This window comes from Haliotis rubra, unplaced genomic scaffold (assembly GCF_003918875.1).
Source record: "Haliotis rubra isolate DU_JTF1 unplaced genomic scaffold, ASM391887v1 Scf397, whole genome shotgun sequence".
Lineage (NCBI taxonomy): Eukaryota > Metazoa > Mollusca > Gastropoda > Lepetellida > Haliotidae > Haliotis > Haliotis rubra.
Window position 1 is genome coordinate 639,932 of NW_025767076.1, and position 18,001 is coordinate 657,932.

An 18,001-nucleotide genomic window follows, 5' to 3' on the forward strand; every position below is an offset into this window, starting at 1 on the left:
GTTCTGGCATAAAAGCAAATATCACATTGAAAGTTTAAGGTCCGGTTTAATATCCGAATTGCTCTGTATATAAGAGTGTCTCCAATTGGCCAATGTGATAACGTTTAAACGAATAAACATCCGCGTTTCTTCGTACGGAAAGGGGAAGATAACTGTTGCATAAAACGAAAATCTCGCTGGTATCTGATGCAAGAAGTCTTGGAACAGCATTTCGTTACTTATAAGACGTTTGAATCCAACCATGGACAAGAACGGTACGCGGATAAATGTTAACTTTATGTTGCTTTGATCGCACATCTTTGCTTTATACACACAGACCTTCTGGGAAAATATCCATATGGCTTTGTTAGATTGCTGTAGTGGATATTGTCAACAATGTTAGTTCTCTCTCCTTCCTACTGTTTCTGATAACAGTCCTGTGTCAATAAATATACCTGTACTGCAGCAGTTATTTGCAATAAGTGACGATACTGACACTAATTATAACATATTGTAAAGTGAGGAGCAGCACATACCACGAATATTTGGGAGACGGTGATTTCGTAGACAAAACCAGTTCGTAGACTCGGTGAATTCGTAACCAAAACCGGTTCGTAGACGGTGATTTCGTAGACGTGTATAAATAATTGAATATATAGTATATATTAAGTTTGATTTTTACTTAGATGTTACTTAGAATGTTTATAACGAAGTTGTTATCCTGTGTCTATCCCTGTGTCGCAAAGGCGATGCTGCCACTGTAAAAAAGATTTGGTTCCCCCATAGTAAAAGTTCCGGCGGAACTTTTCATTCCAACGTTTGTTCCTGTAATAGTGCATGCGGAACAATTATTTAGTTCCGCACACACAGAATTTATTCCGGGTAAAGAGGAACTTCTACACACATCATAAAGTGTCTAAAAGAGGGTTTTGTTTGTTAGGGTGGTCTTAAAAATTGGGGCGTGGGGGAAACGGAAAGGAAAAAAAGATTTTCCTACAGTATTTGTTCAATATGGAACAAATCATGTGGCTATCAAGAAGCAATTATCATGTGTGAAAGTTACTTAATTTTGTTTTATGAAAATACATTGTAGATTCCCCAGAATGCGAACTGATGATTCTAAATGAATCTTGTGTTAAAAAGAGTTCAGTTATTATGTAACCAAGTTACCTTCATTAATCAGGTTACAGTCAGTAACCAGGTTACAGTCAACATGTAACCAAGTTACAGTCAGTCAGTAGCCAGGTTACAGTCATTATGTGACCAAGTTACAGTTGGTCAGTAGCCAGGTTACAGTCAACATGTAACCAAGTTACAGTCAGTCAGTAGCAGGTTACAGTCAACATGTTACGAAGTTAGTCAGTAGCCAGTAGCCAGTAGCCGCTGGTCTGCGTAGTTAAACGTTGAATGCCGATACTTACCTAATACATTTCTTTTAATTTTACACAACAGAATTTAATATATTAGCGGCCTATGATTTGTCGGAATTTGTGACATGGACCACTGTGAAGCATATTTTGTTATTTTATTATTTAAGGATATTTTCACCGCCGATCATACTTCCCTGATATATTTTATTTATTTCACAAAATGCAAACACTTTTCGTCGATTTTCTTCATCATTGAGGATGAACTTTTCCCATTTTAATAACGTCTACGAATTCACCGCACAATCCGTCTACGAATTCACCGGATTTCCACGTCTACGAACCGGTTTTGGTTACGAATTCACCTACAGCCGAATATTTGATATAGGATACTCTTTCAAGCATTTGCTTGGCAATCAAAACAATATTTTTTAGATTGAATCAGTCATTTCTATATTATGCAATTTAATTTTTTTTTTTATTGAATGTTCACGCATATTTTTGGAGTTTTCCAACTGATTATAAGTGGAATGTTTTCCTCATAAATATCCCGGTGTCAGGGGTTATCGACGATGTAAGACAAAAACGTAATTTTTATCTTTAAAAATAATTTAAAGTTTTTATTTTACTAACCTTGAGTGATAAATAGTGTATTCATCTATTTCACACAAACATATCAAGTGTTTTCTACAAAAATAGCGTTGATGACATCGTATCGGTGAAATCGTTGCCGCTCTCCACCTCGGGTATTATGGGTTTTCAACGATGAGCCATACTTTTCGCTCGGCACTGCCAGGGAGTGTTGTGATCACGTGGCTTCCTATTTATATACTGCCTGTAACTAGCAGATGACTGATCTTACCGAATTTTCGCTTGCTATATTTTGTTATATTGGCAATTGATTTTGCATCTGAAGTAGTATTAACGATCTCGGGTAAATAATATTGATGTATGTTTGCTTTTTATATAACTTAACTTCTGGATTTCCATTGTCAGTAAAACCTCTCACGACAATGACTGGGCATCCGCCCTACCGATGAAACTGCTTGTGCACTCAGATCGTGCACATACTCCGCTGATATAGCGCGAGCAATGTAATCGTCAAAATCACCAGAAGATCGAATTCAGCTCGCTTTGGGATATTAACTGACGATAATTCTGATATTGACACAATGCATCCAAGATGAGGAAGTAGTGACAGAAGCACATTCTCACCAGGTTTATAATAGTGTTAACCTAAAATGCAAATCATAAATAATTGGTTAGATGTATTTTGTGTTGTAAATGAAAGCTTGCATTCTATAACATAGATCATATAGATGTAAGACCATGACCACCATGCTCAAAACATGTTGCTGTAAATGACACTGCACTGCTTCAGCGCTACAGATAACTTTTTCATTTAGTCATTGAGTTATGTACTCGCTTTGTGTGTATCATCAAATTTGTTGGCTATTTGCAAAAATTGAAGCGTACTTGTACGCAATAGATTTAATGGGAATTCAGTTTTCAAATAATTTACGCAGATACGCAGCATATCTGTACCTCTGCTCTTTATCAGCTTATCAGTTTATTGCATGTACATTCCGGCAAATTGATAATCTGTTTGAATGCTCAGATTGATAAAACCAAAATTCACTCAGTCACCCCACCACAACATCAAATCTGTCTTATCAAAGCATGGCAATCTTCTGCATTATCAACTACATACAAACTTCCATAGGTGGCTCACTCTGAGATTGTGAGATCAAAACACAGAAACACATTTTGAAGAAATATGAACACAAATACAATGCATATATGAACATAGCATGTTTGTATATACTCATAAATACACACGTTAAAATAAACTATCTAACTTATCTAAGCAATATTTATGAGACAGAGAAGTCAAAATCCACCCTTTTCAAACCAATGAGCAGTGATCACTATTTTTGTGTTAAATCACATTGATTTGTGGACTAAATGAAACAAAGATGTCTCTTACAGTCCGTTTGAGACAAAATGATACTGATGAATTGCAATCTAACAGAAAAACAAATAGACATAAAAGAATGAAACTACCGCGGACTGCAATAAAAACAACAGACCAACTCTAGGAAGAAATTGCATAATTTGTGTCACAAAAATAAAAAAGTTGTTTAAGAAACTGTCATCATTTATTTGTGCATTTTACCAGTTTGTTACAAGGGCGCAGTGGCAACTAAAGGAACAGCGCAAAATGCGAGATGCATGTGCGTTAACGGGTTCTCAACAAAGCTGTTCCTTTAGTTGCCAATGCACCCTTGTAACAAACTTGTAAAACGCACAAATAAATGATGACAGTTTCTTAAGCAACTTTTTTACTTTTGTGACACAAATTATGCTTTCTTTTTCTAGAGTTGGTCTGTTGTTTTTATTGCAGTCAGCGTTAGTTTGATTCTTTTATGTCTATTTGTTTTTGTGTTAAATTGCAATTTATCATTTTGTCTCAAACAGACTGTAACTGTTTGTGTCTTATTCATCATTATGTTTTGCAGATATCCTGTCATATTTTAACAAGCTTATCAACGATGACCCAGATATTTCTGCTGCTGTTGCTGCCATCAAAACTCTCCTGAAGTTCATTGAAGCAAACAAAGGCAAGGACAGTTTGAGTATCATGTTGATATTAAAATATTTTGGTCCTATACTGGTCATAGTTCTCAATAGTCCTGCATCATGGATACTTCAAAGGTTTGCACTACCTCCACCACATATGGATACTAGGGGTGAAACGGTACTCTTACCATGGTATTGTACATATTGGGGTACAAGGTCTTAGGTTCGGTCAGCTTCGGTTCGGTGTATGAAAACTTACTTCCGGGAAAATAGTGGCTGTCTAGCAATGAAATGCATAAACTTTTACAAAATGATTTGATTTCTAGACATTTAGAAAAGGTTTAAAAAGGTTAATAAAATGACAATACGAAAACTGTATTATATGATTATATCATATTGTTCCCTGAATCCTCTGCAATGTTAGAATTGAGGAGGTGATAAACATAATGAAGACTTTTTGAACTTTAGAAAGTGTTTTGAGGAATAGCAAATAGAGTTATGCTTATGGACTCTTGAGATTTGTAGCAAGATTAGTTAAACCATTGAGATATTCCGCTCTGGTCCACAGCAACAGTGATGTGTATTTTCTCACTGGTTGTTGGTTGCAGTGGAAACTCTGTCGGAGATGAGGGAACGTCTGAAGGATGCAATCAACACCCTGACACAGACTGACAGCAGTGTCACGTCCATATCATCAGGCTGTGAGCTGTTTCTACGCTTCATCACACTGGCAAATCTCCAACATTCAGTGAGTATTTCACCATGATGAGGCAGTCTTTGATGGTGAGGCCTTCCGTCCATATGTTAGTTATAGGTCATATTAGTGATAAACAGGGGACACGTGATAGAGAGGCCTTCCATCAATATGTTAGTTATAGGTCATATTAGTGATAAACAAGGGACACATATCTTTGTCTGTTACCTACAACTAATGACATGTGTGTCTCACACACAACTAATGACACATGTACCTCACACACAACTAATGACACATATTCCTCACACAACTAATGACACATGTACCTCACACACAACTAATGACACATGTACCTCACACACAACTAATGACACATGTACCTCACACACAACTAATGACACATGTGTCTCACACACAACTGATGACACATGTACCTCACACACAACTAATGACTCATGTGTCTCACACACAACTGATGACACATGTGTTTCACACGTAACTAATGACACATGTCTCACACAACTAATGACACCTGTACCTCACACACAACTAATGACACATGTCTCACCCACACAATTAATGACACATGTGTCTCACATACAACTAAGGACACATGTGTCTCACACACCCAATGACACATGTCTCACATACAACTAATGACACATGTGTCTCACACACAACTAATGACACATGTGTCTCACACACACAATGACACATGTCTCACACACAACTAATGACAACTGTACCTCACACACAACTAATGACACATGTAGCTCACACACACAACTAATGACATGTGTCTCACACACAAGTGATGACACATGTACCTCAAACACAACTAATGACACATGTGTCTCACACACAATTAATGACACATGTGTCTCACACAAACAATGACACATGTCTCACACACAACTAATGACACCTGTACCTCACACACAACTAATGACACATGTCTCACCCACACAATTAATGACACGTGTCTCACATACAACTGACACATGTGTCTCACACACACAATGACACATGTCTCACATACAACTAATGACACATGTGTCTCACACACACAATGACACATGTCCCACACAACTAATGACACATGTGTCTCACACACAACTAATGACAAATGCAGCTCACTCTCCACTAGAACACATGTTTTGAAGCTTAAGGTAGAAGGGAAATGATTCTTAACACCAGAAGTGTTAACACTGTCCATGACTTGGAGAAACTGTAATATTGCTAAGTAACTGGTCAGTAATGGTAAGTGATGAGATGTTTGGTACATATTGCAGGGATACTGGGTCAGGTGATGAGGATGTAATGGCGATGGATGTTTGAGTACAAATCTTTCATTGGTGGCAGCAGTTGAAAACAAGAGGAAATAATAGCTGGTTTCTTAGTGGGACAGTGGTGATAATAGTGGAACAAGATGTCATTTGAAGCAATTATATACAGGAAAACCGAAATAAGCGGACCAGTTTGCATCTCTTCCACCATTAAAAGCAACTCAACTAATGACACATGTTGCTCACACACAATCATGGGATTAGAATGTGTTTAAAATTCATGCTCTTATGAAGGAAATATTCTTCTTTTCAGGATTTTCAAGAATGTCAGAAAATCTTGGTTCAGAGGGGAAACATGTTTCTGCAGAAAGTGGCCAGTTCAAGACAGAAAATAGCCAAGATTACTCATCCATTCATCACAGACGGATCTGTACGTATACCAGCACTGTGAGGAACAGGATCGTCAAGAAGCACACAGTTTTGAGGATAATTACTTTTACAATCAATATTAACATGAATGGCATGTCCACTGTTTATCCCCATGACATGCTTTGTACATACGGTTGTATTGTTGAACTGCCCTAATTAACGCTTGCTCACTGTCCGCAGTACCTGATGCCATGTTTGTCTGTGTGCAGACTATCTTGACTCACTCTCGGTCACGGGTGGTGCTGCAGGTGTTGCGAGATGCTGCTGCTGCGCGCCGTCGTTTCAAGGTGTATGTGTCGGAATCTCTCCCCGACAAATCTGGGTATGTGCGTCTGATTAGTGTCTATAGTGATGGCTGCATGTCAGCTACTTTTACATCCAGATTGTCAACCTGTTTGGTTTCTTCTGTCACCTAAAGATGAATGATTTGCTTTTGTACTGAACTATGTTCTCTTCTTTACAGTATTGAGACCTGTGAGGAGTTGTCTGCCCTTGGTATACCAACCACAGTTGTCCTGGATGCAGCTGTAGGGTAAACTCTGTTCTGATTCATGTCTAGTTATTGCGATAAGCTGTCTACTGGTATGTTCAACATACTTGCAGGGATTCAGTACTAAAATAGTTGGCAAGCAGCTAAATGCTGGTCGGGAGAGCCAGCTGAATGGATCGAGTGGGAGACCTTTGACTTGGTTGATTTTGTGTCATCATGAAATGGATCGTTGCTTCTATATATAATATCGATCACTTGATTCAGATTTAAGTGTGGACATGCTTCTGACGTATTGCTGGAATACTGCCAAGTGCAGACTTCTATAACAGACAAAGTATGTTTAGTACAAAATAGGAATGATATTCATATCTGGCCACTTGAAGTAAAACCTTGTGCTTCAACAGGACATGCTTGCTGTGTTGTAGGTATGTGATGGAGAAGGTGGACCTGGTCCTCATCGGAGCTGAGGGGGTGGTGGAGAGTGGGGGGATAATCAACAAGGTAACCAACACAGCCAGGGTGGGTCGTGTGTGGGAGACATGTTGATGTAGACTGGGGTGGTGGAGGTGGGGGATAATCAACAAGGTAACCAACACAGCCAGAGTGGGTGTGTGGGAGACATGTTGATGTAGACTGGGGGTGGTGGAGAGTGGGGATAATCAACAAGGTAACCAACACAGCCAGGGTGGGTGGGTGTGTGGGAGACATGTTGATGTAGACTGGGGGTGGTGGAGTGTGTGGGGATAATCAACAAGGTAACCAACACAGCCAGGGTGGAGTGCATGTGGGAGACATGTTGATGTAGACTGGGGGTGGTGGAGGAGTGGTGGGGATAATCAACAAGGTAACCAACACAGCCAGGGTGGGTGGGTGTGTGGGAGACATGTTGATGTAGACTGGGGGTGGTGGAGTGTGTCAACAAGGTAACCAACATAGCCAGGGTGGGTGGGTGTGTGGGAGACATGTTGATATGTAGAAGGTAACCAACACAGCCAGGGTGGGTGGGTGTGTGGGAGACATGTTGATGTAGACTGGGGGGTGGTGGAGTGGTGGGGATAATCAACAAGGTAACCAACACAGCCAGGGTGGGTGGGGGGCATGTGTGGGAGACATGTTGATGTAGACTGGGGGTGGTGGAGTGTGTGGGGATAATCAACAAGGTAACCAACACAGCCAGGGTGGGTCGTGTGGGAGACATGTTGATGTAGACTGGGGGTGGTGGAGTGTGTGGGGATAATCAACAAGGTAACCAACACAGCCAGGGTGGGTCGTGTGTGGGAGACATGTTGATGTAGACTGGGGGTGGTGGAGTGTGTGGGGATAATCAGCAAGGTAACCAACACAGCCAGGGTGGGTGGGTGTGTGGGAGACATGTTGATGTAGACTGGGGGTGGTGGAGTGTGGGGGATAATCAACAATGGTAACCAACACAGGGTGGGTGGGTGTAGAATGTGTGGGAGACATGTTGATGTAGACTGGGGGTGGTGGAGTGTGTGGGGATAATCAACAAGGTAACCAACACAGCCAGGGTGGAGTGCGTGTGTGGGAGACATGTTGATGTAGACTGGGGGTGGTGGAGTGTGTGGGGGATAATCAACAAGGTAACCAACACAGCCAGGGTGGAGTGGTGTGGAGACATGTTGATGTAGACTGGGGGTGGTGGAGTGTGTGGGGATAATCAACAAGGTAACCAACACACAGCCAGGGTGGGTGTTAGTGTGGGGGAGACATGTTGATGTGGAGCTGGGGGTGGTGGAGTGTGTGGGGGATAATCAACAAGGTATGCCAACACACAGCAGGGGGTGGGTGTATTTGTGTGGGGAGACATGTTGATGTAGACTGGGGGGTGGTGGAGAGTGGGGAGGATAATCAACAAGGTAACCAACACAGCCAGGGTGGAGTGCATGTGGGAGACATGTTGATGTAGACTGGGGGGTGGTGGAGTGTGTGGGGATAATCAACAAAGTAGCCCAACACAGCCAGAGTGGAGTAGAGTGAGACATGTTGATGTAGACTGGGGGTGGTGGAGTGTGTGGGGATAATCAACAAGGTAACCAACACAGCCAGGGTGGGTCGCATGTGGGAGACATGTTGATGTAGACTGGGGGTGGTGGAGTGTGTGGGGATAATCAACAAGGTAACCAACACAGCCAGGGTGGAGTAGTGTGTGGGGAGACATGTTGATGTAGACTGGGGGTGGTGGAGTGTGGGGGGATAATCAACAAGGTAACCAACACAGCCAGGGTGGAGTGTGTGGGGAGACATGTTGATGTAGACTGGGGGTGGTGGAGTGTGTGGGGATAATCAACAAGGTAACCAACACAGCCAGGGTGGGTGGAGTCGTGTGGGAGACATGTTGATGTAGACTGGGGGGTGGTGGAGTGTGTGGGGATAATCAACAAGGTAACCAACACAGCCAGGGTGGGTGTAGTGTGTGGGAGACATGTTGATGTAGACTGGGGGGTGGTGGAGTGTGTGGGGATAATCAACAAGGTAACCAACACAGCCAGGGTGGGTGGGTGGGAGACATGTTGATGTGGAGCTGGGGTGGTGGAGTGTGTGGGGATAATCAACAAGGTAACCCAACACAGCCAGGGTGGAGTGCGTGTGGGAGACATGTTGATGTAGACTGGGGGTGTGGTGGAGTGTGTGGGGATAATCAACAGGATTGCTAACACAGCACAGCCAGGGTGGGTGTGTGGGAGACATGTTGATGTAGACTGGGGGTGGTGGAGTGTGTGGGGATAATCAACAAGGTAACCAACACAGTCAGGGTGGGTCGCGTGTGGGAGACATGTTGATGTAGACTGGGGGTGGTGGAGTGTGTGGGGATAATCAACAAGGTAACCAACACAGCCAGGGTGGAGTGGGTGTGTGGGAGACATGTTGATGTGGGCTGGGGGTGGTGGAAGTGTGGGGATGACAATCAACAAGGTAACCAGCACAGCCAGGGAACTGTGTGGGGAGGCATGTTGATGTGTGGGGGTGGTGGAGACAATCCAAGAAGGTGCCAACACAGCCAGGAGTGGAGCTGGTGTGGGGTGTTGATGTAGACTGCAGGGGTGGTGGAGTGTGTGGGGATAATCAACAAGGTAGCAACACAGCCAGGGTGGAGTGGAGTGTGGGAGACATGTTGATGTAGACTGGGGGTGGTGGACAGCAACAAGGTAACCCAGCACAGCCAGAGTGGGGTGCGTGTGTGGGGAGACATGTTGATGTGGACTGGGGGTGGTGGTGTGTGTGGGATAATCAGCAACAAGGTGAAAGCAACACAGCCAGGGTGGGTGATGTGTGGGATGTTGATGTAGACTGGGGGGTGGTGGAGTGTGTGGGGATAATCAACAAGGTAACCAACACAGCCAGGGTGGAGTGGGTGTGTGGGAGACATGTTGATGTGAACTGGGGGTGGTGGAGTGTGTGGGGATAATCAACAAGGTAACCAACACACAGCCAGGGTGGGTGGTGTGTGGGAGACATGTTGATGTGGAGACTGGGGGTGGTGGAGTGTGTGGGGATAATCAACAAGGTAACCAACACAGCCAGGGTGGAGTGGTGTGTGGGAGACATGTTGATGTGGAGCTGGGGGGTGGTGGAGTGTGTGGGGATAATCAACAAGGTAACCAACACAGCCAGGGTGGGTCGTGTGTGTGGGGAGACATGTTGATGTGGGCTGGGGGTGGTGGAGTGTGTGGGGATAATCAGCAAGGTAACCAACACAGCCAGGGTGGAGTGAGTGGTGTGGGGGAGACATGTTGATGTAGACTGGGGGTGGTGGAGTGTGGGGATAATCAACAAGGTAACCAACACAGCCAGGGTGGAGTGCGTGTGTGGGACATGCATGTTGATGTGTAGCACTGGGGGTGGTGGAGTGTGTGGGGATAATCCAACACAGCAAGGGTAGGTAGTGAGCACATGCCAGGGGGTGGTGGAGTCGTGGTGTGGTAACCAGACATGTTGATGTAGACTGTTGGGGTGGTGGTGGTGGAGTGGGGGATAATCAACAAGGTAACCAACACAGCCAGGGTGGGTGGGTGTGTGGGAGACATGTTGATGTAGACTGGGGGGTGGTGGAGTGTGTGGGTGTGGGTAATGGGGAGACATGTTGATGTAGACTGGGGGTGAAGCAGGTAACCCAACACAGCCAGGGTGTGGGAGACATGTTGATGTAGACTGGGGGTGGTGGAGTGTGGGGGATAATCAGCAAGGGTAACCAACACAGCCAGAGTGGGTGGAGTGATGTGGGAGTGTGTTGATGAGACATGTTGATGTAGACTGGGGTGGAGTGGTGGAGTTGATGTGGGGAGGATAATCAACAAGGTAACCAACACAGCCAGGGTGGGTAGTGTGGGGGAGACATGTTGATGTAGGCAGGTAGCCACAGGGGTGGTGGAGTGTGTGGGGATAATCAACAAAGTGTAACCAACACAGCCAGGGTGGGTGGTGTGTGGGAGACATGTTGATGTAGACTGGGGGTGGTGGAGAGTGGGGGATAATCAACAAGGTAGCCAACACAGCCAGGGTGGGTGGTGTGTGGGAGACATGTTGATGTGGACTGGGGGTGGTGGAGAGTGGGGGATAATCAACAAGGTAACCAACACAGCCAGGGTGGGTGGGTGTGTGGGAGACATGTTGATGTAGACTGGGGGGTGGTGGAGAGTGGGGGATAATCAACAAGGTAACCAACACAGCCAGGGTGGGTCAGGTGTGTGGGAGACATGTTGATGTAGAGACTGGGGTGGGTGGAGTGTGTGGGGATAATCAACAAGGTGAACCAACACAGCCAGGGTGGAGTGTGTGGGAGACATGTTGATGTAGACTGGGGGTGGTGGAGTGTGGGGGATAATCAACAAGGTAACCAAACACAGCCAGGGTGGGTCAGAAAGTGTGGGAGACATGTTGATGTGGACTGGGGGTGGTGGAGTGAGTGGGGGTGTGGGGATAATCAACAAGGTAACCAACACAGCCAGGGTGGGTGTGTGGGGAGACATGTTGATGTAGACTGGGGGTGGTGGAGAGTGGGGGATAATCAACAAGGTAACCAACACAGCCAGGGTGGAGTGTGTGTGTGGGAGACATGTTGATGTAGACTGGGGTGGTGGAGGTGTGGGGGATAATCAACAAGGTAACCAACACAGCCAGAGTGGGTCGTGTGGGAGACATGTTGATGTAGACTGGGGGTGGTGGAGTGTGTGGGGATAATCAACAAGGTAACCAACACAGCCAGGGTGGGTGGGTGTGGGAGACATGTTGATGTAGACTGGGGGTGGTGGAGAGTGTGGGGATAATCAACAAGCAGCCAGGTAGCAACACAGCCAGGGTGGGTGGGGAGGTGTGGAGACATGTTGATGTAGACTGGGGGTGTTGATGTGAACTGGAGGGTGGAGGAGTGTGGGGATAATCAACAAGGTAACCAACAACACAGCCAGGGCGTGGGTCGTGTGGGAGACATGTTGATGTAGACTGGGGGTGGTGGAGAGTGGGGGATAATCAACAAGGTAACCAACACAGCCAGGGTGTGGGAGACATGTTGATGTAGACTGGGGGTGGTGGAGTGTGTGGGGATAATCAACAAGGTAACCAACACAGCCAGAGTGGGTCGTGTGTGGGAGACATGTTGATGTAGACTGGGGGTGGTGGAGAGTGGGGGATAATCAACAAGGTAACCAACACAGCCAGGGTGGGTCGTGTGTGGGAGACATGTTGATGTAGACTGGGGGTGGTGGAGAGTGGGGGATAATCAACAAGGTAACCAACACAGCCAGGGTGGGTCGTGTGGGGAGACATGTTGATGTAGACTGGGGGTGGTGGAGTGTGTGGGGATAATCAACAAGGTAACCAACACAGCCAGGGTGGGTCGTGTGTGGGAGACATGTTGATGTAGACTGGGGGTGGTGGAGAGTGGGGGATAATCAACAAGGTAACCAACACAGCCAGGGTGGGTCGTGTGTGGGAGACATGTTGATGTAGACTGGGGGTGGTGGAGAGTGGGGGGATAATCAACAAGGTAACCAACACAGCCAGGGTGTGGGAGACATGTTGATGTAGACTGGGGGTGGTGGAGTGTGTGGGGATAATCAACAAGGTAACCAACACAGCCAGGGTGGGTCGTGTGTGGGAGACATGTTGATGTAGACTGGGGGTGGTGGAGTGGGGGGATAATCAACAAGGTAACCAACACAGCCAGGGTGGGTGGAGTGTGTGGGAGTTGATGGGTGGGGGTGGTGGAGAGTGGGGATAATCAACAAGGTAACCAACACAGCCAGGGTGGTGGCGTGTGGGGATGTTGATGTAGACTGGGGGTGGTGGAGTGTGTGGGGATAATCAACAAGGTAACCAACACAGCCAGAGTGGGTCGTGTGTGGGAGACATGTTGATGTAGACTGGGGGTGGTGGAGAGTGGGGGGATAATCAACAAGGTAACCAACACAGCCAGGGGTCGAGGTGGGAGACATGTTGATGTAGACTGGGGGTGGTGGAGTGTGTGGGGATAATCAACAAGGTAACCAACACAGCCAGGGTGGGTCGTGTGTGGGAGACATGTTGATGTAGACTGGGGGTGGTGGAGAGTGGGGGGATAATCAACAAGGTAACCAACACAGCCAGTATGTTTTGAAAGTCTTCGTAATGTTGGTGTTTGATCAGAGCAAGCAGAAACATTGAGTATACTCTGCAAAGGTGGTTAGGTGAAATTGGGTTTAACGTCTTGCTTGAGAATATTTCGCTCATATGACGACGGGCATGCGTGTGTATTTGTATGTGCGGCTGCTTGTACTAGCCCAGACTGAAGCTGGTTTTATAGTGCTAGCCCACTGAGATACCATGCCGCAGTGAAGCATGAATACCCCACAAGACTCCGAGCCGACCAGTCTTTGTTGTACCCATTAATGCCGAGCGCCAGGCAGGGACCAAGAAGTACCATATTTTAACGTCTTTTGGTATGACGCGGTCGGGGATCGAACCCGCGACCTTCCGCTCTCCGGGCGGACGCTCTAACCACTACACCACGGAGGCGGTCGTATACTCTGCAAAAACATCTCTCAGAAATTATTGTGTGACCAGCTCAAGGCTGGACTCATTTCTTCTTGAACTATTTCAGATTGGGACGTACACAATGGCTATCTCAGCCCAGGCAATGAACAAGCCAGTGTATGTGGTGGCTGAAAGCTTTAAGTTTGTGAGGCTATACCCCCTCAATCAACAAGACATGCCCAACCAGTTTAAAGTGAGTATTGTTGCACAGTGTTTCTGTAGCCCTTCCTGTCTGTCTTGAATCCAGGGACACTACCTCTTACATCTCACAGGTTTCTGATCCTCCAATGTTTTCTAGGCTGTCCTGATACAGCGGGAACACTGCTGCCTGTACCTATATATACATTCTTGAAATAAGAGTTTTATGTGAGGAGATGAGTGTTTCTTCTTAACATAATCTTAATGCTGTCTCTTTGTTTTCCTCTGCGGAAACACCTGGCCAGCTAGTATTGATGAGTTGTCTCCCTTTCCCCAGTACCAGTCATCTACCCTGAAGTCTGGCCGTGACCTGAGCAAGGAGCACCCCCTGGTGGACTACACGCCTCCAGCATACATCACCCTCCTCTTCACCGACCTCGGGGTCCTCACACCATCAGCTGTCAGTGATGAGCTCATCAAACTGTATTGCTAGCATCATGTACTGGGGGAAATAAATAACAATGCTGTCTTGTGATATACTTAATGTCCATGTTTCATTAATATGTGAGACTGACTTGAAGGTGGATAAATAACAAAAATGATGGCAGCTGTAAATACTTTTGCCTGGACCAGACAGTCGAGACATTCACATCATGAGCATCAATCTATGCAATGGAGATAGAATGACATGCATTATCAAACCACCTGATCCACATGTAAACTCTGTAGAAACAGTGTGTGACAGTGCAACAGTCACATGTCACAGTGCAACAGTCACATGTCACAGTACAACAGTCACAGTACAACAGTCACATGTCATAGTACAACACTGTGGTGTTATCCCGCTGTACAGCTGTATGTAGTAGTACGACATGGTGTGATAACCCTCTATACAGCTGTATGTAATAGTACGACATGGGGTGATAACCCTCTATACAGCTGTATGTAATAGTACGACATGGGGTTGATAACCCTCTATATAGCTGAATGTATAGTACTACATCAACGCAATAACCTTCTATACAGCTGTATATAATAGTACGACATGGGGGTAATAACCCTCTATACAGCTGTATGTAATAGTTCGACATCAACGCAATAACCCTCTATACAGCTGTATGTAATAGTACGACATGGGGTAATAAACCTCTATACAGCTGATAATCCTCTATACAGTTGTATGTAATAGTGCTACATCAACGTGATAACCCTCTATACAGCTGTGTGTAATAGTACGACATGGGGTTGATAACCCTCTATACAGTTGTATGTTATAGTACGACATCAACACAATTACCCTCTATACAGCTGTATGCAATAGTACACTATCGAGGTGATAACCCTCTATACAGCTGTATCTAATAGTACGACATCAACGCAATAACCTTCTATACAGCTGTATATAATAGTACGACATGGGGGTAATAACCCTCTATACAGCTGTATGTAATAGTGAGACATGGGGGTGATAACCCTCTATACAGCTGTATGTAATAGAGCGACATCAACGCAATAACCCTCTATGCAGTTGTATGTAATAGTACGCCATGGAGGTGATGACCCTTTATACAGATGTATATAATAGTACGACATGGGGGTAATAACTCTCTATACAGCTGTATGTAATAGTGTGACATGGGGTTGATGACCCTCTATACAGCTGTATGTAATAGTACAACAGAGAGGTGATAACTCTCTATACAGCTGTATGTAATAGTGTGACATGGGGGTGATAACCCTCTATACAGCTGTATGTAATAGAGCAACATCAACGCAATAACCCTCTATACAGCTGTATGTAATAGTACGACATGGGGTTGATAACCCTCTATACAGTTGTATGTAATAGTACGACATAGAGGTGAAAACTCTCTATACAGCTGTATGTAATAGTGTGACATGGGGGTGATGACCCTCTATACAGCTGTATGTAATAGTACGACATCAACGCAATAACCCTCTATACAGCTGTATGTAATAGTACGACATGGGGGTATTAACCCTCTATACAGCTGTATGTAATAGTGTGACATTGGGGTGATGACCCTCTATACAGCTGTATGTAATAGTTCGACATCAACGCAATAACCCACTATTCAGCTCTATGTAATAGTACGCCATCGAGGCGATAATCCTCTATACAGTTGTATGTAATAGTGCTACATCAACGTGATAACCCTCCATACAGCTGTGTGTAATAGTACGCCATGGGGTTGATAACCCTCTATACAGTTGTATGTTATAGTACGACATCAACACAATTACCCTCTATACAGCTGTATGCAATAGTACACTATCGAGGTGATAACCCTCTATACAGCTGTATCTAATAGTACGACATCAACGCAATAACCTTCTATACAGCTGTATATAATAGTAATGACATGGGGTAATAACCCTCTATACAGCTGTATGTAGGGGTAATAACTCTCTATACAGCTGTATGTAATAGTGTGACATGGGGGTGATGACCCTCTATACAGCTGTATGTAATAGTACGACATCAACGCAATAAGCCTCTATACAGCTGTATGTAATAGTACGACATGGGGTGATAACCCTCTATACAGCTGTATGTAATAGTACGACATGGGGTTGATAACCCTCTATACAACTGTATGTAATAGTACGACATGGGGGTAATAACCCTCTATACAGCTGTATGTAATAGTGAGACATGGGGGTGATAGCCCTCTATACAGCTGTATGTAATAGAGCGACATCAACGCCCTAACCCTCTATGCAGCTGTATGTAATAGTACGCCATGGGGGTGATGACCCTCTATATAGCTGTATGTTTAGTACCATATCAACGCAATAACTTTCTATACAGCTGTATATAGTAGTACGACATGGGGGTAATAACCCTCTATACAGCTGTATGTAATAGAGCAACATCAACGCAACAACCCTCTATACAGCTGTATGTAATAGTACGACATGGGGTTGATAACCCTCTATACAGTTGTATGTTATAGTACGACATCAACACAATTACCCTCTATACAGCTGTATGCAATAGTACGCTATCGAGGTGATAACCCTCTATACAGCTGTATCTAATAGTACGACATCAACGCAATAACCTTCTATACAGCTGTATATAATAGTACGACATGGGGGTAATAACCCTCTATACAGCTGTATGTAATAGTGAGACATGGGGGTGATAACCCTCTATACAGCTGTATGTAATAGAGCGACATCAACGCAATAACCCTCTATGCAGTTGTATGTAATAGTACGCCATGGAGGTGATGACCCTCTATACAGATGTATATAATAGTACGACATGGGGGTAATAACTCTCTATACAGCTGTATGTAATAGTGTGACATGGGGTTGATGACCCTCTATACAGCTGTATGTAATAGTACGACATAGAGGTGATAACTCTCTATACAGCTATGTACTGGGGGTGATAACCTCTATACAGCTGTATGTAATAGTGTGACATGGGGTTGATAACCCTCTATACAGCTGTATGTAATAGTACGACATGGGGGTGATAACCCTCTATACAGCTGTATGTAATAGTGTGACATGGGGGTGATAACCCTCTATACAGCTGTATGTAATAGTACGACTTCAACGCAATAACCCTCTATACAGCTGTATGTAATAGTACGACATGGGGTATTAACCCTCTATACAGCTGTATGTAATAGTGTGACATTGGGGTGATGACCCTCTATACAGCTGTATGTAATAGTTCGACATCAACGCAATAACCCACTATTCAGCTCTATGTAATAGTACGCGATCGAGGCGATAATCCTCTATACAGTTGTATGTAATAGTGCTACATCAACGTGATAATCCTCCATACAGCTGTGTGTAATAGTACGACATGGGGTTGATAACCCTCTATACAGTTGTATGTTATAGTACGACATCAACACAATTACCCTCTATACAGCTGTATGCAATAGTACACTATCGAGGTGATAACCCTCTATACAGCTGTATCTAATAGTACGACATCAACGCAATAACCTTCTATACA

General features: G+C 44.6%; 1 protein-coding gene across 1 annotated transcript; it reads left to right on the top strand.

Moving 5' to 3' along the window:
* Window positions 1–116: 116 nt before the first annotated feature.
* On the top strand, window positions 117–14,534 carry LOC124286979 (translation initiation factor eIF-2B subunit alpha-like). Its single transcript, XM_046723443.1, has 9 exons — window positions 117–254; window positions 3,866–3,967; window positions 4,535–4,674; window positions 6,223–6,339; window positions 6,548–6,660; window positions 6,802–6,870; window positions 7,254–7,329; window positions 13,925–14,050; window positions 14,333–14,534. The coding sequence occupies exons 1-9, from the start codon at window positions 242–244 to the stop codon at window positions 14,486–14,488; spliced, it is 912 nt and encodes a 303-aa protein (XP_046579399.1). The 5' UTR covers window positions 117–241; the 3' UTR covers window positions 14,489–14,534.
* Window positions 14,535–18,001: the final 3,467 nt, after the last annotated feature.

Excerpts from the sequence above, each read along its gene's own strand:
- LOC124286979 (XM_046723443.1), top strand. Across the intron at positions 6,340-6,547 it reads CATTCATCACAGACGGATCT|ACTATCTTGACTCACTCTCG; the intron begins GTACGTATACCA and ends GTCTGTGTGCAG. Across the intron at positions 6,661-6,801 it reads TCTCTCCCCGACAAATCTGG|TATTGAGACCTGTGAGGAGT; the intron begins GTATGTGCGTCT and ends TCTTCTTTACAG.